This window comes from Poecilia mexicana, unplaced genomic scaffold, assembly GCF_051168715.1.
Source record: "Poecilia mexicana isolate PSO_F unplaced genomic scaffold, ASM5116871v1 scaffold_18, whole genome shotgun sequence".
NCBI lineage: Eukaryota > Metazoa > Chordata > Actinopteri > Cyprinodontiformes > Poeciliidae > Poecilia > Poecilia mexicana.
The window spans coordinates 28,219,385-28,240,221 of record NW_028263387.1 but is presented as its reverse complement, the minus strand read 5'-3'; the positions used below and the strand labels follow the sequence as shown (position 1 = coordinate 28,240,221).

The window sequence follows — 20,837 nt, the reverse complement described above, 5'->3', positions numbered from 1 at the left end:
TTGATTTATCAGCAAACAGGCAGGAAATCTGTCATTCAGGATGGAAACCAGTCACTGCACCATCAGCTGTACTGGGCGGCTGAACTTCATCAGCTTTAAACCAGACAGGTGAGAAATATTCTGTTTCTACTGACACAGGTACAATGTCTCGGTTAAAGACTCTGGCGACCAGAATATTGATCTAAACAATCAGATCAATATTCATCTGATGAGACCAGAGAGATTTATTTTCTTTTCAGGTCATTTTTTGATTTATTTGACCAACATTTCACCAGGAAGTTCTCTGAGGTTTAACCTCTTCAGGGGAAACCTGAGTACGACCCAGTCTAAAGGACTGGAACCAGTTTAGTTCCTCCAACGTCAATGACATCCTGGATCAGGACTGGATCAGGACAGGACCAGGACTGGATCAGGACTGGATCAGGACTGGATCAGGACTGGACCAGGACTGGACCAGGACTGGATCAGGACTGGACCAGGACTGGACCAGGACTGGATGAGGACTGGATCAGGACTGGACCAGGACTGGACCAGGACTGGATCAGGACTGGATCAGGACTGGAACCAGGACTGGAACCAGGACTGGACCAGGACTGGATCAGGACTGGAACCAGGACTGGAGTTAAACTGGACAGATTATTCTGGAATATGAAATATTCTCCTTATGAAGCAGCCGCCGCCGTCTGAAAGTCAGGAGGAATTATTGGACCAGAAATCAAAAGGCAGGAACTCTGAATGTTGTTGGAGCAGGAAGTGACGTATGGAAACCCGGAAGGTCAATTCTTCAGGTGCGCATGCGTCAGCAGTCGGCCATTTTCCGTTTCTGCTGTGTCACGTACCGTCGCAACCGGAGAAAAAAACCTTTCCATTTTTCATAAAACTTATTTATTTTTGGTATTTTCTGGATAAAGAATATTTTTTACCTGAAGATCCAACAAAATGGCCGCCAGACGAGCTGTGGTTTGGACTTTGCTCTTGTTGAGCGTCTCCATGATCGACGCCCCACGTGAGTCTAATGACAAGTAAAACTGGTTGAGTTTAACGTGTTTCATCCTGTAAACAAACAGGAAACACGTTAAGAGGTTGAACAGAGCTTCACGTTTGGATGTTTTTACTGTTCTTGCTGTAAATGATCCTGATTTGCTGGATGAGCTTTGTGGCGCTCGCCGCTGCAGGTTCACTTCCTGGTTCTGTCAATGTGCCGTTTCATTGAAGACGAGGTGAAACTTTTCACATTCTGCTGAGAATCGTTTCCTTCGCTGTCTTTGAATATGTAAAGATGCTTCTTGTTCTCTCTGAGCCTCTGCCGGGTCTCCAACCCGACCTGGTAGAACCAGGTGGGTCTGGTGTAGCAGGGATGGACTGGGGCCCCCAGACGGCCCCAGGGCCTCTGAGTCTGGATCATGATTAAAGGTCCGCAGAGGACAGAAATGGTCGTTGTGTTGAGCTGAATATTAAGCTTAGTGAATTATAGCTTAATGTTTGGTTTTCATTTATTTGAAAAACAAAAAAGTCTTTCTCCTTAAAATCAGTCTTTCATAACTTTATAACCTGACATTATTATCCTTGTTTAAGTCATACTTAAGTGTTGTAATCATTTTCTATGTTCTGCATTTCTACTTTCTGGTTGCAGATCATTTTACTGAAGATGTTTCTCTAATTATTCTTGAATGTATTAATTATAACTGTTTTCTAACTATTCTATGTTATCCTCTCTATTTTGCATTTTGTGTTTCAGTTCTGTTATTATTATTATTATTATTATTATTATTATGAAACACATTGAAAACAAGTTCATTGTTATTCCAGTAAGCCCAGTGTCTGTCACAAAAATCAACCAATGGGCTCTCACCGTCATTAAAAATGATTGTTGTTATAATATTTTGACAGCTTTGGGCCGATGCCCATATATGGGCGTTCGCCCAGCTCGGGTTTTTAAATTTTAGTAAAACTTCTCCGTCTTCTCAACAGATCAACAATAAGTCTATAAAATAAACTGATTTCATAATATGAGGGCAGAGTTTCTGTCAGGTTCAGAGTTCCTGTTTGACCTCTGACCTCTGCTTTGTGCAGATGAGCTCAACAGAACAGCAGAACCTGGACAGGATGTGATTCTGCCGTGTGAAGCTCCTGGTAACAAGGATCCAGAAGCTGCTGAGTGGAAGATACAAGATGCTCGTGACCCGCTGATTTTTCTACGACCCAATCAGCCTGGATCGTTGAACATTGACTCTTCCTACAAGGACCGGGTGAATCTGCAGGACACACAACTGAAAAACGGAATCGCATCTTTGGTTCTGAAGAATGTGACAACTAACGACAGCAAGAAGTACGAGTGCAGAGTTCAGAGAGATGGATCAATGGAGCTCATCAGCATCGTCCACCTGCATGTAGCTTCACCCCCTGCTCCTCCTCCTCCTCCTCCTCCACGTGAGTGTTTGTCTCTGGATCAGAACCAGCACCTTCCTGGTTCTGGATCTCAGATCAGATGATGATGATCTTCAGTCGGATCAAACTAACTTCTGGTTCTGTTCTGCAGGGAAACAAAATGAAAACGGAGGAGGAGAGAAAAAGGATAAAAACATGTATTTTTTTCTACTACTTGTTCCTGTAGGTGCAGGTGCAGTTATTTATTTCATTTACAAAAAACGTTCTAGGTGTCAGAGGTCAGCAGAGCCCCCTGCTGGACGGCCTCTGGAGCTGCAGGAGCTGGAACAGCCTTTCAGAAACCCTCTGCTTCCTGAAGCTGTAGTTTGTTCCCAGTGATTTTTTCAATAAAAGATTTTAACTTCATGTCTGAGGGGATTATTCTATTTATTTGTTTATTTTTAACTCAACAGCATTTCTTAGATGGTTTTTGTCCCAGGACAGTTGATCGTTCTGTGAACATTACCAGACTAATGATCAAATTAATCCATTAAATATTGAGACTCATCAGCAGAAAACAGGCTCAGACTCTGATCCCTGAGAACCAGGAGCAGTTCTAGCTTCTGACCTGTAGGGGGCAGTGAGCGGCTGATGGCAAAACAGTTTTACATTATTCACTGAGACTTCCCAAATAAACAGAAGGAAAATCTAAAATTACAGAAAATAAAATTAATAGCAGAAGAAACCTTTGTCCTGTCCAAACCAAAGGTCAAAGGTACGTCAATATTACAAATATCTTCACTTAAACTCATCAGAACAAGGCCTGTGCAGTTATTTATCAAACAGGATTTACCAGAATCATGCAGTGAGAATGATCAAATAAAACTGATATCATTCTGCTGGTCCTGTTGAGAGGTCAGGTTCTTTTAGGCTGGATTCTCCACCAAACGGTGAACTCTCACACCAAACGTCTGCTTAGAGCTGCAGCATGTAGCTAAAAAAAAAAAAATTATTTATGTATTAAAATATGTCTATTATGTCTAAATTAGGTAAATTTATTGCCAGATAATTTTTCCATTTTGCCAGATCACAGAGTATCATTTATACTGAAAGTGAAACATTAACAGCCATTCCAGGTGATCAGCTGAGATCGATGATCGGCTGATAATCGATCTCTGCTGATCGATGATCGGCTTCATGGATGATCAGAATCGGCAGCAAAAAGCCTGACTGGAGCGTCACCAACCTGAAGGATTATTACTGTGTGTTTTTTACATCTAAAATAATTATTTCCCAAATAAGACCTATTTTTGTAACTAATCATGGATCCCTTTAACATTTCATAACCTTCACTGCTGTGTTTAAAGCAGACCAGGTTAATAGGCTGAGTAATCAACCACTGATTAAAGGTTATTATTGCTCTGATGTATTTGTGAACAAACCAGCTCAAACACAAAGATTACACCATATTGTTGCCATGGTAACACAACAATCAAACTTAAGATGATTCTTTAAACTTTTACACAGTAAACGTCCTAATTAAATCCTAAATGTAACATTTAATTACATTTAAATGTAATTTAAATGTCTGCAGAATGAAGACATTTAACATTAAACATCGCTCCTGGATTGTCTGCAATGTTATTAAATGTTAAAATTTAATAACATTGTAATTCTCAATAAATGAAAATTACAGGTTTAGATCTATGGTCTGTGTTACAATTCAACCATTTATAGGGATGTCTGGAGGGGCCCCTGAAAGTCTGGAGGGCCCTGAATGTCTGGAGGGCCCCTGAAAGTCTGGAGGGCCCCTGAATGTCTGGAGGGCCCCTGAATGTCTGGAGGGGCCCCTGAATGTCTGGAGGGGCCCCTGAAAGTCTGGAGGGCCCTGAATGTCTGGAGGGCCCCTGAATGTCTGGAGGGCCCCTGAATGTCTGGAGGGCCCCTGAATGTCTGGAGGCCCCTTGATGTCTGGAGGGCCCTGAATGTCTGGAGGGGCCCCTGAATGTCTGGAGGGGCCCCTGAATGTCTGGAGGCCCCTGAATGTCTGGAGTGCCCCTGAATGTCTGGAGGCCCCTGAATGTCTGGAGGGGCCCCTGAATGTCTGGAGGCCCCTGAATGTCTGGAGAGGCCCCTGAATGTCTGGAGGGCCCCTGAATGTCTGGAGGCCCCTGAATGTTTGGAGGGGCCCCTGAATGTCTGGAGGCCCCTGAATGTCTGGAGGGGCCCCTGAATGTCTGGAGAGGCCCCTGAATGTCTGGAGGGCCCCTGAATGTCTGGAGGCCCCTGAATGTCTGGAGGGGCCCCTGAATGTCTGGAGGGCCCTGAATGGCCCCTACCAGCAGCTACTGAGTTTCTTTGCCTTGATATGTCAGTCTTATAATTGTAGATCTAGGGTTTGGGTTTAACTTGTTCCATCCTGTAAACAAACAGGAAACACTTTAAGAGGATGAACGGAGCTGAACATTTGGACGTTTTTACTGTTCTGGTGTAAATGATCCTGATCTGATCCTCCTGAGACTGGATCTGATTCTAGGCCCGGTTCTGCTCAGCCTGGATCTGGTTCTAGGCCCGGTTCTGCTCAGGTTTCCTCTGATGGCCGACCTGCTGCTGCTTCAGTCTGAATTTAATCTGGTTTCAACCTGAAGTCGTCAGAATTATCTCACAGGCTCAAATATTTAAACATGTATTATTTTCCTCACACTGGGCAGAGTGGGGCGATCAGCCTCGGCTGCTGGGATTGGACTAGACCAGAGCCAGTCAGGGTACCAGTAAGTACGATAACCCGGAAAACCGGACCGACCCACAGACACCCTGAGCCCAGAGGGAAGATTTTAGGAAGGTTTTATTGGCCTTTATTTGATAGTGGATGGTCAGTAAAGCGGGTCATGAGAGAAGTGGGCAGACATGCAGCACCAGGCCGGGAATCGAACCTGTGACCGCCGCATCGAGGACTGAGGCCTCCATGTGGGCCGAGCCGAACCGCTGACCCACCAATCGAAACCTTTTAAAATCCAACTCAGATCCTTTGGTCTCTGTCCTCCATGTGGAGTCTCATCACTCTGACCTTTGACCTCTTTGCTCTGTTTCCTCCAGCAGAGGAAGTAATCTCAGCAGAACCGGGTCAGCCGGTCACTCTGCCATGTAAAGCTAATGGATCAGAACCAGTGACGGCCGTGGAGTGGAACAGAGCGGATCTGGAGACAGAACATGTTCTCCTCTACAGAAGAGGAAAAGGAGAAGATCCAGCCAGCCAGAACCCGTCCTATAAGAACCGGGCGAGCCTGAAGGACGAGCAGATGAAGGACGGAGACGTGTCTCTGGTTCTGAAGAACGTGAAACCCAACGACACCGGAACATACCAGTGTCGTCTGGAGAAGCAGACCTTTGGTCGTGAACCCGTCTGCAGCGTCCAGCTGGTTGTTCGTCCAGGTGAGGTTCTGGTTGGTTCTGAAATGTTCTTCAGTCATCAGAGACTCACCTGGTTCTGATCTGCAGGGACCAAAGATGGACAGAAGAACGAAGGACAGAAGAACGACGGACTGAAGAATGAAGGACGGAAGAACGAAGGAAGCAGCCGATCAGGGAACAAATTCACTCTGCTGGTTTTACTTGTTCCTGCTGTGTGGCTGTAGGGGTCAAAGGTCACCAGATAATAACCACAGGGTTCATGAAGTTGAAGTTTGTTCATTTCAACACAATAAAAACTTTTATGGTAATTTCTGGGATTGTTTCATTTTCTCCCAGCAGCGTTTTTGAGGTTTTTCAAGATTTATTAATAATTCAGAGTAAATGAATCTGAACTGAACCAGACTATGGATCAGAATAAATCATTAAATATCTAATCGGGAGCAAAGCATGATGGGTCGGCAGTTTCTGATCATCAGAATCAACCTTCAGTCGATCAAATGATTTAAAACCTTAATCTTCCAGGATGTGGATCATCTGAGGCTGAACTGATCAATAACATTTTAGATAAAATCGTCAGATTTTTCTCTAAACCTGAATAATTTCGGAAGAATCTGCAGTTTATCCTCTGAAACAGAATCATTTCCTGTGGAGACAGGAAGTGTCTCAGACTCAGATGTCCATCGTCTCCGTCTGTCCTCTGCAGCTTCAGGTACTGAAATGAATGAACTCTTTAAAACATGTTTGGTCTCCTGGTCCAGAGGAACCAGAACCAGAACCAAGCAGCTCCAGTTCTGCTGTGTGGGACGTCACGGTGAAACATGAGGTCCAGTTCCTATAAAATTATATTTTGGGTTCAAATTGGACCCCAGGGTCCAGCTCTGCCCTACAGCCTGTACCTGGTCCATCCTAGGGTCAAAGGTCACCGTCCAGAAGTCGACCGATCTGAGTCTGTCTGATGACGTCATTTTAAAATATTAAATGGTTTGTTTTGGTCAGTAACTTTTAACAGTTTAACCTGAGTAGAGATGCTCTGCTCTGAGTAGCTTCTGGTTATCAATAGCTCCTAAACGTGATAAGTTAGCATTAGCTCGTCAATGTGATAATTTAGCATTAGCTCCTAAACAAGATAAGTTAGCATTAGCTCGTCAATGTGATAATTTAGCATTAGCTCGTCAATGTGATAAGTTAGCAATAGCTCCTAAACGAGATAAGTTAGCATTAGCTTGTCAACATGATAAGTTAGCATTAGCTCATCAATGTGATAAGTTAGCATTAGCTTGTCAATGTGATGATGTCATCAGAGGAAGTTCAGGAAAAGGGTTTGGGGCGTTTTCCACTGTTGTAGTCTAGACCACCCAACTCGATACCAAGACCAAGACCAGCTTTATCTGAATGATAAAATGATCAAATTGATCTGATTCCCATAAAACACCTAGAAATTAAATATTAGAGCTGAAATAAAGTTAACCAATATTAAAAGCAGAACAAACTGCCTGAGTACCGTCTCCATCTCTACAATCTGTGGAGGTCTTGTGCCATCCCTAGAAACATAGCGCCCTGGGCGTTTGCCTTTATTGTTCATGTCAGAAACCATCTGGGCCAGCAGAGAACCATGGGCCCTCCAGCGGGTCCCGGGTCTCCCTCAGGCTCCTCCCAGTGGGCCGGACGCCTCGGATCGGACCTGAACAGGCTGAGGACAGAAACGTCTGAGGCTGCTGCCCCAATATCACCACGATACACGAGACAGGAAATATTGGCCGATATCCTGCATAGAAAACATTGTTTTATACATATTTATCTGAACCATCTCAGAATATTCTGTATTATATTACGGCTGATCTAAATCCTTCATCTTCCAGATAACTAGAAATATTTATCTGGAATATCCTGCATAGATACCAGCTGCAGCAGTTGAAGCAGCAGCAGAAACACCAGCAGCTTCTTCAGCTGCAGCAGCAGCAGCAGCAGCAGGTCGTTTCCTCCTTAAACACGTCTGAGCTTGATGAACGTTTCCCGTCTGCTGCTGAGCCTCCACTCATCTGAACAGCAGGAAGTTTGTTCCTCCTGATAATGCAGAGCAACAACCGCAGCAACGTGGAGGAGCTCAGCAGGAGACGGGAACCTTATCTCCCTTCCTGCTGCAGCAGCTGCCCGTCAAACCGCCTCTCAGAAACCAGATGGCTGGAGCTTCTCCTCCTGCGGCTCCTTCGCTTCTCCTCAGAGCCACTGAGCCTCAGTCAGCATGCAGCTCTTCCTCCTCCTCCTCTTCCTCCTGCTGCATGGAGCCATGGCCGCCTCGGTGCCTGGCTGCCTCAGCGACAGGGACAAGGACCACCGGCCGAGGGAGAACTGCAGCGGCGCCGGTTTCAGCCACATCCCGGCAGGACTGGACCAGCAGACGCAGGTACCCCGACCCGGTTCTGTCTCAGAACATCTGGACATGCTAGCATCTCAGGACAAACATCTGGATGTAACACTTTTCTTTGTGTAGTTTCTGTCTGGAGAAGTTGGAAACCTGACCTTGAACTTTGTCATTTCTTCTCCAGGTCTTGTTGTTTCCATCCAACCTGTTCTCCAGCCTGTCCTGGACCTCCTTCCAGGTGTTTCCAGACCTGTATGAGCTGGACCTCACAGCCAATCAGGTCTGTGCTGCTGGTCAATGTAGTTAAGATGTGTGTGTGTGGCCCTCCAGGTGAATGTGGCTTATTAAGGCTGGTGTGTGTGTGTGTGTGTGTGTGTGTGTGTGTATGTATCTGTCTGTGGTGTGTGTGTGTGTGTATGTATCTGTCTGTGGTGTGTGTGTGTGTGTGTGCGTATGTATCTGTCTGTGGTGTGTGTGTGTGTGTGTGCGTGCGTGTGTGTGTATGTATCTGTCTGTGGTGTGTGTGTGTGTGTGTGTGTATGTATCTGTCTGTGGTGTGTGTGTGCGTGTGTGTGTATGTATCTGTCTGTGGTGTGTGTGTGTGTGTGTGTGTATGTATCTGTCTGTGGTGTGTGTGTGTGTGTGTGTGTATGTATCTGTCTGTGGTGTGTGTGTGTGTGTGTGCGTATGTATCTGTCTGTGGTGTGTGTGTGTGTGTGTGCGTGCGTGTGTGTGTATGTATCTGTCTGTGGTGTGTGTGTGTGTGTGTATCTGTCTGTGGTGTGTGTGTGGCCCTCCAGGTTCCGGCCGTGGTTCCCAGCTCCACCCCGGTTCTGGCCGGCCTCTCCATCCTCCGGTTGGGCTCGAACCGCCTGACGCGCCTCCCTGACGGCGCCTTCGCCGCCTGTCCCGCTCTGACTGAACTCTACCTGCAGAACAACTTCTTGGCGTCTCTGACCGACCGCAGCTTCTCCGGGCTCAGCGTGTTGGAGGTCAGCCTGTCGCCGTGGTGACGCCATATGCAGGGGGAGAGAGGATAATTAGAGCTTGAGATCGAGCTGAACCTGGTCGGGACAATGAAAACTGAAAAGTGTGTCCGTCCTGCAGATCCTGGACCTGACAGCCAATCGCATCTCCATCCTTCCTGCTCTCATGCTCCACCCGCTGTCAGCCATAGAAACCCTCTACCTGGAGAGCAACCAGGTGAGCAGCTGGAGCCCAGCCATGCTAACAATTCATGCTAACAATTCATGCTAATGTAACCAAAGAACAGAATCTACTCGGGTTCAGATAGCAGTTTACTATCAACCAGTTATGTTTATTGCAAGTTACTGGACTGAAACACATCCAACTTCGTCTCAACACTGTCATACAATTTTCCTAGGAAAACCCACAAAGAGAAAGAAAAATAAAACTTAGATTATAAAGAATCCTTTCAGGGTCCTTGGTAAAAAAAATAAGAATAAATTAAAAGAAGCTGGCCAGCAAAAAAAAAAAAAAGTTCATATAGAGCTCTATATTTGTGTGTGTGTCTGATTCGTACAAAACGATGAAAGAGGTTGTCCTGGCTGGGATGGCGACCCAGAATGACGACGGCAGCCGATGTCCACAGACACAGAAACTCCGCGGCCTCTCTCTCTTCCTCCGCAGGCACAGGAGCACCTTCCCAGTGTTCCTTTCCCCGATATCGGCCACAATAATGCACTAGCAGGAAAACATCACATATCAGGCATAAAGAAGTCTGGCGCTATGCAGAAGGACGGCAGAGACTGCCATGTCTCTACTCCGCAGCAGCTCTGAAACTCTAAAGCCCGGGAGTTTCCCTAGTAACTAAGAGCGGTGTGCTCCATTTTAAAACAGCACTTAAGATTCTTTATCAGGAATATAACTCCATAAAATAATAAGGACCTCATGAACATAGATGAAAATGAAATATGTCACTTAACACGACAAACTCGACAGTCATTTTAACTCACAATACCCACGGTAAAACAGGAGTTTGGTTTCTAAAACATTACAGAATTAGCGACGACTTGGTACATAAAATTAAGAGCACATACGACATCACAAATCTCCAGTAATGCTCACCTAGCAGGAAAACATCATATATCAGGCATAAAGAAGTCTGGCGCTATGCAGAAGGACGGCAGAGACTGGCATGTCTCTACTCCGCAGCAGCTCTGAAACTCTAAAGCCCGGGAGTTTCCCTAGTAACTGCAGTCGGAACGCTGCCGTAAAGTGATGTCGTACTTTGCTCTTAAAGGGACACAACCCATAAGGTAAAAACAATACAGAAAAGCAAATAACACAGAACAAACAAATAAAATACAGCTGGGTTACACTAACACATCACACTAACACACCATGCTATCACATTGTGCTAACACACCATGCCAACACAACATGGTGTGTTACAGTACAGAATATTTCCAGGAAAACTTTGAGCCGTTGGTGGAGGTTCTGATGGTGATGAACTGTGAGGGTTAAAATTGAACATCACAACATTTAGACCAGAGGAGCCCAAAGTGGGTCCTGGAGTTCCAGCATCCTGTTTTATTCTCTCCCTAGTGGTTGTAACAACCTCCTCAGCAGGTCAATGTTCCTCTTAGGCCTCTAATGAGCATCATTTGATCCAGGTGTGTTAAACCAGGGAGAGAATAAAACATGCAGGATGCCAGGCCTCCAGGACCCACTTTGGACACCCCTGGTCCAGATCGATCCACTCAGTACCTTAAAGCTAAACAACAAAATAAAAATGGCCGATTCTGGTCCTTGGTTGTCAGATCCAGGTGATGCCTGACGACTGGTTCAGCCAGAAGGAGGACGTGCCGTACCTGTACCTGTCTCTCAACCCCTGGGCCTGCTCCTGTTCCCTCGGTTACCTCCGCAGATACCTGGACGACTTTGGGCTCAACATCTACGTCCGAGACGGCCCCCTCATCAAGAACGGCGTGGACAGCGTGGTAAGCTGACGTCCTCTCCTCGTTCTGGAATAACTGCTTCTGCTGCTGGCTCTGGTTGGATGAAACAAATCCTCCTAAAATCTTTTTTAAAAATCCTCTAAAAAAGCAAAAATATAACTTCAAAAATAACAGACAAGTAAGGAATGTTTGGAGGGAATCACCGCTGAGTGTGATGTCATCAGATGTTGATGCTATGATTGGCTGGAGTAAACAGGAAGTAGCAGTTGCTAGCTAGCATGCAGCGCTCAGATAGACGTCACGGTTTCCCGCCTTTGGGCCAGAGTGACTTGGAGTTTGGTGGCTCTGGTAAGGCACAGACCCACCAGTAGGTGGCAGCATTCGCTGCAGCAGAACTTATACAGCTAACATGTTTCCATCTCCTCTTCAACTCAGATGTTGCCATTTCCATCAACCGTTGCTTCAGAGCGTTTTTACAAAAACCGAGAGGAAAATCTCTTCACCGGACGTAGACATACGTCACTCAGACCCTGCTGCTTGGGCTCATCTGGAAGCTAAACTCTGTACCGTTTGTTCCCAGGTGTGCGACTCTCCGCGGCGCCACCAGGGGATACCTGTAGTGACTCTGGAAGAGTCCGATCTCTGCTCAGCAGACGGAGAACCAGAACTGCTTGGAGACTTCTACCTGCCAGTGACCTCACTTCCTTCTGACCCGACAACTCCAGCTGCTTCAGTCCAACCGTCCAGCACAGAACCTCCAGCTGCAGCTCCTCAACCCACAACCCCTGACCTCACGACTGTGTCTGAAGAGTGGGCCTCATTCCGCCACAGAGTCACATGGTCCTGGTACCAGACCTTCACCAGTCTGACGCAACGAACCCATCACTCCAGCTCAGCGATGCAAACAGAAAGTTCATCAGATGGCCCGTTTAATCGGACCGCACACCCGACTACTGATGGTCCCCTAACTACTGAAGTTCCCTTAACCACTGAAGTCCCCTTAACTACTGAAGTCCCCATAACTACTGAAGTCCCCTTAACTACTGAAGTTCCCATAACTACTGAAGTCCCCTTAACTACTGAAGTTCCTCTAACTAATGAATTTCATCTAGTTTCAGTTGTCAATGCCTCTCTGGTTCCAGATGTTCCTACCAGCAGGGGGCAGCATGTTACTGTGGTTCCTGCCAGCAGGGGGCAGCATGTTACTGTGGTTCCTGCCAGCAGGGCGGCGGTGTTGTGCCTCTGGCTGTCTGCAGGCTGCCTGCTGCTCTGCGCGGCGTCGGCGGTGTTGGTCCTGCTGACTCTGCTGAGGTTCTTCTTCTGCTACCAGAAGCTCTACAAGCCGCTGAGGCTAATGCTAGCAAGGAGGGCGAAGGCCAGGGAGGGCGCGGCTCTGCTCAGGAAGGAGGAGGAGGCAGATGGAGGAGTGGTGGCGCTGTACCGCTCCCTGCTGTTTGTCCACAGAGAGGGAGGAGGCGCAGCAGGGAGGGAGGAGGATGGGGGAGGACAGACGGTTACTTTGAAGCCAGCAGGAGTCGGGGGAGAGAGGGAGGACAGAGGAGTGTACAGGAGGAGCATGTACCGCCTGATCAGCAGAGAGGAGGAGCTGGAGGGATGGAGGGAAGTGCTGGAGGAGTGCCGGGTCTCTGCGGAGGATGGAGGCAGGAAGAGAGGGAGCAGGAGGGAGGAGGAGGCAGCAGGAGGAGTCTCCAGGAAACGCTACAGTGTGATTCTGAGGGAGGAGCGGGAGGAGGTAGGGGGAGGGAGAGAGGAGCTGGACTGGGTGGTGGGAGGATGGGAGGCAGGCCGAGGAGCGGAGGAGGGGCTGAGGAGCAGCTGGGGGGAGTGGCTGGCTGGATATTTACCCAGCATGCCTTGGGGCCTGGCTGCTCCTCCTGAGGAGGCGGCAGCAGCAAAGTGAGGAGTCGGCGCTGGTTTCCTGTTGCTCTGCTGGTTCCTCTCCCAGTTACAGCTGTTCTCATTATTTTAGCCACATTAGCAGATGAAGGCGCCACATTAGGCCCACTGTCCCTGACCTCTGACCTTCAGTGACCTTCATGTCTCTACGTCTTTATGCAGATGACGCCGTCTTTCATTTAGCTGAAACCAGAACCTGTATATGATCTGCAGGCTTCACTTCTCCTCAGGGACCAGTCATCACCACAGCTTCCACTGAAGTACAGCAACGCCGCTTTTACTGCCGTTACCATGGAAACAGCCTGTACTAAATAAACCTTAACTGAAACCAAACCAGCTCTCCGTGTCTTCACTGAATGTGTCACAGGCTCTAATGTTTGGTGACAGGAGTTTGACTAAGCCGGTTCAGACTGTTAGCATTAGAAGCTACATTTAGGCTAACAGGGAGGGAGGATCGTCAATATGAACATCCAGTTTAGACTTTCAACCAAATTCCTTCAAAGTGTTAACAACGTATAAACACGTTTTCACATCTGTTATTACAGCTGAAACGACTTTAGTTTGGTGTTTCGTTTCGTCCTCCAGGCGCTTCTTAAAATCTGATTTAGTGTTAAATCCTGATAGGTTCATTATAGTGGGGGATGGTAACAGTGATAGCTTCATGTAGCATTTAATGCTATCTCAGGTCCAACTGGCTTCATCAGTGAACTCACCGTCCAGTCCTGGACCTGCTGCTATTTGTTGCTGAAATCAGCTGCACAGATAAACTGGTTGATACTTAAAACATGAATCACTGATTGGGTTTTAAAGCAGGGAATGAAAAACTGTGACTTTAACTTCTGACCCAGATGTTTTATTTTTGTGAAAATCTTCAGCAAACCTCTTGGTGCCGTTTAGTGTTTTTCTTTTTCTATTTAACAAACATTGGAATAAAGATGGAGATAATGAGTGTTATATAATAACAGTCAGAAATATGAGGAGAAACATCAAAACCTCAACAAAATTAGAGTGAAACATGATTTAGTTTGTTTGCTACAAATTAAATAAAGAATTGAAAATGATCAGGTAATATTTACCTGAAAGGATCCAGTTTCTGATCCTCCAGACCAGCAGGTGGCGGTAAACATGGTTTGCTGTTGAACAACTAATCTGGTCCAATCAGAGTCCAGGTCGGTGGGCGTCCCGGTTACGACAGAACTCAGAGGGAAGTGGGACTCCCCCCTCCCCGGCCTGTAGCTGGAAGCTCCATCCAGTAAGTCCTAATGGGTCTTTGGGTTCCGACAGGCGGAGGTCAGGGCTGGAGCTGAGCAGCTTCGGTTCGGGAAGGTTCTGCTGCCGGTTTCCATGGTAACGGGTGAACTATTGTGCTGGAACTGTTCATGTAGAGTAAGGTTCTGGTTCTGTTCGGGTTGCGGCAGGGCAGCAGGAGTCTGGTTCTGTTTGAACTCGGTAATGTCTCTGGTTTCGTTGAGTTCAGGTTCACTGCTAAACGAGGCCACAGCGTTTGAAGCCATGGTGCGTTCAAGTGCATCAACTGCGTCACTACGTCATTCGAGGCGCCATGATGGACGTGTGAAGTCCTTCATGGCGGACGGTAGCACTGAACTGAGCGACTTTATTTTTTCCCCAAGTTGTTTTTGTCGGTTCCTTCATGGCTCTACTTGTTCAGTCGAGCTAACCTGTGAACGTTTCTCACCTGGTTGGCTGTTTGAGTCAGCTAGCTAACAGACCGAGCCGATGTGTTGATCAAATTACAGGCTTTTCCTGAATTCACACCACAATTTATCACTATACCATAAACAGCGTTTTCTCCTAAACGGGAACGGGATTAAAAACCTACAGAAGACGGGATGCTAACCAGTTTTTACCGCATGCTACGCTAGTGACGCAGAATGAAGGAGGAGGACCAGGAGGTGAAGGTAGAGGAGGACCAGGAGGACCAGGAGGACCAGGGGCTTCGGACTGAGGTGAAGGCTGAGGAAGTTAACCTGGCTGAGAACCATGAGCACCGCCAGGACCCAGAACCGGACCGCCAGGACCCAGAACCGGACCGCCAGGACCCAGAACCGGACCGCCAGGACCCAGAACCGGACCGCCAGGACCCAGAACCGGACCGCCACACTCTGGACTCCACCCAGACCCAAACATCTGCCTCTGGTCTGCAGGTCAGTGTTCAGGTACAGACCCCAAAACCTGATGGGAAATCTGCAACGATAAAGAAAGAAAAATTACATTAGAAAATATTTTTAGTGATTTTTTTTACATAAAAATCAGAAAAACTTTGAGATTTTTAGGCTTTAAACAAACAACAATGTTCAAGCTAAACTCTGTAAGGTTGGTCCTCATCACCGGGCAGAAGAGAAGGGCAGGAAGGGTTTCTGGCCAAAGGCCCCAGGATCTCTGGGCTCCTCAGACAGGACTGGCTTTGGCTCCACAGCGCCACCATGCTGTGGTTAATGACAGCACACGTCTTCTGGTTAGGTTTGGTGTTAGTTGCCCTGATTGGTTGAGGCCTTCGGGGCACAAAGACTTCTGCCCGTTTCGAGGTCCTGTGTAAACTCAGAGAGGAGCTTTTCCCAGCCACTGCAGTTAATCACTTTATTGACCCCAGAGAGAAATGGCTTTTAGCTGCTGCTCCCTAAGTGAAGGTTCTCCAGAGTTGTGGTCTGAGACTTTATGTGAAATCCTCTGACGTTCTCAGTCATCAGAACCAGTTCTCCTCATCAGGGCGGGTTCTCCCCATCCTAACTGGACCTTCTGGACTTGGGTTCAGGCTGACTGACCAGGGCTGGGGATGAACCCTGAGACTCGGTTCTGTGTTTTGTTGTTTCAGGAAACGTCTGGCCCCCTGCGGTGCTGCCCCATCTGCCAGTCCGGCCTGTGGAAACGCCTGAAAGGTTTTCACCAGGTGAAGAACCTGTCAAAGACACAGCTCACCTGGTCGGCCGGCCACACCAACATCCAGCCACATACGGAGCCGACTGTGGATGAGAGGGGCAAAGAGTCGAACCGGGCGAAGACCCCCGAAGGCCCTGGGCCGGAGGAGAGGAGGCGGATGCAGCCAGGCTGCTGCACTGAGCTGTTCCAGGCGTAAGCAGCCGCTCCTGGGTCCAGAGACGGTTTCTGGAAGGAGGAGGAGCCTGACAGCTGGGTGTCGTTTTGCTTTCAGATACAAGTCACGACTCAGAAAGCTGGAGTGGGAGAAGAGCGATCTGGAGGGGAGAGTGGGCCGGCTGGAGCGGGTCCTGATGGGGTCGAAGCGCAGCGCTGCAGCCGACGGGGCGGAGGACGGCCTGCAGCCGGTGGGTGGCTGCAGCACCGAGTGCTTCTGCAGCACAGCGATGTGACTGATGTCTGTCTGACAGGACAAGAGGCGGAGGCAGCAGGCAGAGGGAGACGACGGCGCCTCCTTCTGGACACAACCTGCCAAAGGAACCACGGTGAGATCATCAGGACCTCACGTCTCTGCTGGTGACCCTCAGCTCTGCTCACTCTGCTGCTCCTCCAGCTCACCAAGGTCGGCACCAAGACGGAGAGGATCGCGTCGATGACGACCTCCACAGGAGATCCCAGTAGCTCCCAGTGGATCTCTGGGACAGGAAGAGGACGTCTGATGGGACACCTCCGTCTGCCGGAGTCCATGAGTGAGTTTTCACCCAGGTTTCCTCTCAGCTTCGCTCTGCAGACAGTAACTCTTCGCTCCATCTCTCATTGTAGACGAGAGCCTGACCCAGTTCCAGGCGGTCCTGGTTCTGGGTCTGGAGGCCAAGAAAGACGCCTTTACCCGACTCAGGGGGCTGAAGGCCTTCCTCTGCTTCATGTCCGATGGATACTGGAGGCTGTCGGACTGGAGCTTCTTACACAACGTGGCCAGGATACGTCTGTGAGTAGCTTCCTGCTATGAGCTTCAGTAGGCTGGTCATGAGCAGCAGGGTCAGGGGTCAGGGTTAGGGTCCACATGGCAGCCCAGGGCAGGTCGCCATGTGGACCTCCTGTCCTTTTCAGTCCCTGCAGAAAAACTGACCTAAAATGATCAATTCATCATCGATCCATCAGTATCTGTACGTCACGTTTCAGCAACAAGGCATTTCTAAGAGCTTCATCATAAAATCAACAATGAAACATCACATTTAGTCAAGATCCATCTTTATCAACTACCTTTCTAAATTCACTGGATTTACAGGAACTCAGTGTTTGTTCCAGATTTATGGGGCATAGAAGCTGAATGCTGCTGCTCCATGTCTGGTTCTGGATGCAGACCAGAACCAGAACCAGCAGGTTGATCCAGCAGCAGCTGGTAGTTAAGGATTTATAAACTACCAGCTGGATTTAAAGTGAAGGACTGTAGAACTAGATGGTGTAGAACCAGGTGGTCAGAGACTTTAGTCCTCTGGAAACGTTCTGGTAGAAGGACCACTGTGGAACCGAAGGGTCAGGTCAGAGGTCATCCTGATGTCTTGTCTCCAGCTGGAAGAACCAAAGCTGACTCTAGATCTATAGCTATAGATCTATAGCTGTAGATCTATAACTCTAGATCTATAGCTCTAGATCTATAACTCTAGATCTATATATCTAGATCTATAGCTGTAGATATATAACTCTAGATCTATAGCTGTAGATCTATAACTCTAGATCTATAGCTCTAGATCTATATATCTAGATCTATAGCTGTAGATATATAACTCTAGATCTATAGCTGTAGATCTATAACTCTAGATCTATAGCTGTAGATCTATAACTCTAGATCTATAGCTGTAGATCTATAACTCTAGATCTATAGCTCTAGATCTATAGCTGTAGACCTATAACTCTAGATCTGTAACTCTAGATCTATAGCTGTAGATCTAGAGTTATAGATCTACAGCTATAGATCTATAACTCTAGATCTATATATATCTAGATCTATAGCTCTAGATCTATAGATCTAGAGCTATAGATCTAGAGCTATAGATCTATAACTCTAGATCTATATATATCTAGATCTATATATATCTAGATCTATAGCTATAGATCTATAGATCTAGAGCTCTAGATCTATAGATCTAGAGCTCTAGATCTATAACTCTAGATCTATATATATCTAGATCTAGAGCTATAGATCGCTCCTCTTTAGGTCCAAAGTTAAGAACTTCTGTTTCTGTTCAGCTGGACAAAGTTTCGTCTCATCCTCACATTGATCGGTTCTCAGCATCTGTTCAGTGACTGGATGGGGTCAAAGGTCACCTGGTGACCTGGTAATGTAGAGCTGTGTATCACCTGTCGTCATGGTAACTGATCTTACTTCCAGTTATAACCTGAGCTAATGGGAGCTTACAGATATGGAGCGGTCCAAGGACGGAGCCCTGAGGAACGCCACATGTGACCCAACACCTGCTAACCATTAACAATGTTCAACATTTAATATAAAAAACACAGTAAACTGGATAATTATGTGATTTAATTCTATTCAACAAGTTTAATAAACTCAATATCTAATAGAAATCATCAAGTTCATAATGTGCATTTTAATTATCCAAGAATTCAACGTAATAAATAATAAATGTAACAATCAGTCCAGCTCAGTCGGCTGGATAAAACCAGCAGCTGTCCAACCTGCCTCCTCCTCCTCCTCCTCCTGCTCCTCCTCCTCCACAGCTGGATCAAGGTGATGCTCAGCAGAGGGAAGAAGTTCAGCACCATCCGGTCCTACCTCCGCAGTGCCTGTCGGTTCCTGGAGTTCCTGCTGGCCGCTCGGCCCCAGAGCTGCCACCGGATCTCAGCCACTCAGACGCAGGTGGCCGAAATCCTCCAGGTGCTGAAGACGACCAGCAGGGAGACAAACCGCAGAAACACCTTCCACCTGAAGCCACTCAGGAGGGAGCAGCTGTCAGGTCTAGACGCCATCGCCACCTGCCTCCGGCTGGCTCCAGGCCGGGTGGAGGACCTGCTGGGTGGGTCTCTGCTCCCTTTACCGGTTCTCACCTGACCGGTTCTCACCTGACCGTTTTTCACCTGACTGTTTTTCACCTGACTGATCTCACCTGACCGATCTCTGACCGATCTCCTCCATGTACCAGCGGAGGTGGAGACGGACTGCAGTGCCACCCGGAGCCTCTACCTGCTGTACGGCTTCCTGGCGGCGTACTGGTCCTGCCTCAGCGGACTCCGGCCCAGAGTGTTCACCGCCTTGACGGACGCCGACGTCTCCAAGGCGGAGAAGGAGATGACAGAGGAGGGCATCCTGATCAGGGTACGTAGCCCCAGGCGGCTCACTGCCTCTGACCGACCGGCCTCTCAGGAATGAGCTCTCTCTCCCCCAGGTGGCCGAGCGCCAGACTTCGCCCCGGGCCGGTGAGGCGGCCTTCGCTTTGACGTGCCGGGAGTTCGCTTGGATTGAGCGGCTCGTGCCCATCAAAGCCCAGCGGGGGGGCACCAGCAAATACACCCTGTTCACCACAGGGACGAAGAACTTCAGCAAGATAAACCGCTACGTGAAGCTAGCGTGGGCAGAGATGGGCCTGAGCGGCAGCATCAACTTCACGCTGATCAGGACCATCATGGCCGACTGCGTAAGTATCGCTGCGCTGTGGCGCCTCCTCTGGTAGGCCGCATGTTCGCCTCGGCCCTGACCTTCACCCGCTCTTCCTATTCAGGCACAATCCGCCCTGACGAAGGGTTCTGGGAAACGGGCCGGCACTGCCGCGCCTCACCGGCTTAAGGCCAACCGGTGCGCCGCCTCTCTGCAGGACGCCATGACGGTGAGGCGGTTGGTGATCTGCAAGCTGGAGGCCCAACAACACCCACAGCTGCTCTCAGGTTCCAGTCCATCCATCATCACCGAACCCTCCACCTCCCCCTCTACCTCCACCTCCCCCTCCACCTCCACCCAGCGCTCCTCCACCTCCCCCTCCACCTCCACCTCCCCCTCCACCTCCACCCAGCGCTCCTCCACCTCCACCTCCACCCAGCTCTCCTCCATCGCTCGCTGCTCCTGGAGCAGCAGAGTTCTCCAGGAGGTCTCCGGCTCCTCAGGTTTGCTGTCAGACCCCAGAGCTGGCAGACCTGATCTGAAGTCTGAAGGAGCGTCTGGCGATGCCTCGGAGATCAGAAACATGGCCGCCTGCTTTGTCAGACTGAGTCCCTTAAAGATACCAGGCAGAGGCTGCGGCCAGCCTGCAGGTCAACAGGTCACCAGAAAACAATATGCCCTGAGGAAAAGAACATGGATGAAGAGGAGGTATACGTTCTGAGGAGCCGGTTGGCTGAAGAGGCTCCCCACAGTTTTCCCAGGGTTTTTTGAGTTGTTTTCCTGTTAGCATTGGTTCGGTTCTGGTCCTGATTTAATCTGTTCTAGAGGTTTTTCCTGCTCCTCCAGCTCAGATAAACCTTTTGTTCTGTCAACGGCCGGAGCCTCCAGTTTGGAGGGTCCAGGTTCTGACCATCAGAACACCTGACCCGAACAGAGGAAAGAAAAACCTTTAAAAGAGCGGAAGCAGAAGACAGCTGGTCGTCTTCTGGTGACCTTTGACCTCGTCCATCAGTTTGTTCAGTTCTGGACGTGTTGGAAGCAGCAGGCTGCTTGTTCTGGTCGGTCAAGAAAATAAAATACATTTCTTCAAATCGTCCTTTTCTGTTATTCTACAAAATTCAGACCAACTCTGATAACTGCTGCTGGTAAGGTATATGTGTATGTATGTATATGTATATATATATAAAGTTTGTATCATTTATGTGCCATATTATCGATGTTACAGTACAAATGAAGAAGAAAAGTGATAAAATAAAAGCAACATTAACAGCAGCTGGAAGATTTTCAGATATGAAAGAAATCCAAGCTGATCAGATTCAAACATTTTGAGTGAAACGGCAGAAAATCCTCA

The 20,837-nt window shown here is 48.1% G+C and overlaps 3 protein-coding genes and 1 long non-coding RNA gene across 4 annotated transcripts; 3 read left to right on the top strand and 1 right to left on the bottom strand.

Moving 5' to 3' along the window:
* Window positions 1–569: 569 nt before the first annotated feature.
* Window positions 570–6,086, top strand: LOC106930338 (uncharacterized). Its single transcript, XM_088015230.1, has 5 exons — window positions 570–1,006; window positions 2,074–2,430; window positions 2,540–2,762; window positions 5,420–5,799; window positions 5,866–6,086. Exons 1-5 carry the CDS (start codon window positions 940–942, stop codon window positions 6,000–6,002), a joined length of 1,164 nt encoding a protein of 387 aa, XP_087871356.1. The 5' UTR covers window positions 570–939; the 3' UTR covers window positions 6,003–6,086.
* A 1,660-nt stretch (window positions 6,087–7,746) lies between these two features.
* Window positions 7,747–13,311, top strand: gp1ba (glycoprotein Ib platelet subunit alpha). The gene is made up of 6 exons (XM_015007811.2): window positions 7,747–8,182; window positions 8,325–8,420; window positions 8,941–9,132; window positions 9,248–9,343; window positions 10,924–11,103; window positions 11,642–13,311. Exons 1-6 carry the CDS (start codon window positions 8,021–8,023, stop codon window positions 12,980–12,982), a joined length of 2,067 nt encoding a protein of 688 aa, XP_014863297.2. The 5' UTR covers window positions 7,747–8,020; the 3' UTR covers window positions 12,983–13,311.
* On the bottom strand, window positions 9,426–10,481 carry LOC148154449 (uncharacterized). The gene is made up of 2 exons (XR_015766111.1): window positions 10,229–10,481; window positions 9,426–9,844 (listed from the first exon to the last, which is right to left on the bottom strand). It is a non-coding gene; the product is annotated as an uncharacterized LOC148154449 (long non-coding RNA).
* A 946-nt stretch (window positions 13,312–14,257) lies between the features above and the next one.
* Window positions 14,258–20,577, top strand: LOC106930339 (uncharacterized). The gene is made up of 11 exons (XM_088015721.1): window positions 14,258–15,143; window positions 15,812–16,068; window positions 16,148–16,280; window positions 16,344–16,418; window positions 16,487–16,622; window positions 16,696–16,861; window positions 18,613–18,908; window positions 19,035–19,207; window positions 19,278–19,526; window positions 19,611–19,848; window positions 19,939–20,577. The coding sequence occupies exons 1-11, from the start codon at window positions 14,871–14,873 to the stop codon at window positions 20,205–20,207; spliced, it is 2,265 nt and encodes a 754-aa protein (XP_087871847.1). The 5' UTR covers window positions 14,258–14,870; the 3' UTR covers window positions 20,208–20,577.
* Window positions 20,578–20,837: the final 260 nt, after the last annotated feature.

What these genes read in the sequence shown, in the direction of transcription:
- gp1ba (XM_015007811.2), top strand. Translation starts at nt 8,021, where the DNA reads ATGCAGCTCTTCCTCCTCCTCCTCTTCCTCCTGCTGCATGGAGCCATG. An exon ending in TGGACCTCACAGCCAATCAG is followed by an intron (nt 8,421 to 8,940) that starts GTCTGTGCTGCT and finishes GTGGCCCTCCAG; the next exon opens with GTTCCGGCCGTGGTTCCCAG. An exon ending in TCTACCTGGAGAGCAACCAG is followed by an intron (nt 9,344 to 10,923) that starts GTGAGCAGCTGG and finishes CTTGGTTGTCAG; the next exon opens with ATCCAGGTGATGCCTGACGA.
- LOC106930338 (XM_088015230.1), top strand. Translation starts at nt 940, where the DNA reads ATGGCCGCCAGACGAGCTGTGGTTTGGACTTTGCTCTTGTTGAGCGTC. An exon ending in TCCTCCTCCTCCTCCTCCAC is followed by an intron (nt 2,431 to 2,539) that starts GTGAGTGTTTGT and finishes TCTGTTCTGCAG; the next exon opens with GGAAACAAAATGAAAACGGA. An exon ending in CCAGCTGGTTGTTCGTCCAG is followed by an intron (nt 5,800 to 5,865) that starts GTGAGGTTCTGG and finishes TCTGATCTGCAG; the next exon opens with GGACCAAAGATGGACAGAAG.
- LOC106930339 (XM_088015721.1), top strand. Translation starts at nt 14,871, where the DNA reads ATGAAGGAGGAGGACCAGGAGGTGAAGGTAGAGGAGGACCAGGAGGAC. An exon ending in CATCTGCCTCTGGTCTGCAG is followed by an intron (nt 15,144 to 15,811) that starts GTCAGTGTTCAG and finishes TTGTTGTTTCAG; the next exon opens with GAAACGTCTGGCCCCCTGCG. An exon ending in AACCTGCCAAAGGAACCACG is followed by an intron (nt 16,419 to 16,486) that starts GTGAGATCATCA and finishes CTGCTCCTCCAG; the next exon opens with CTCACCAAGGTCGGCACCAA.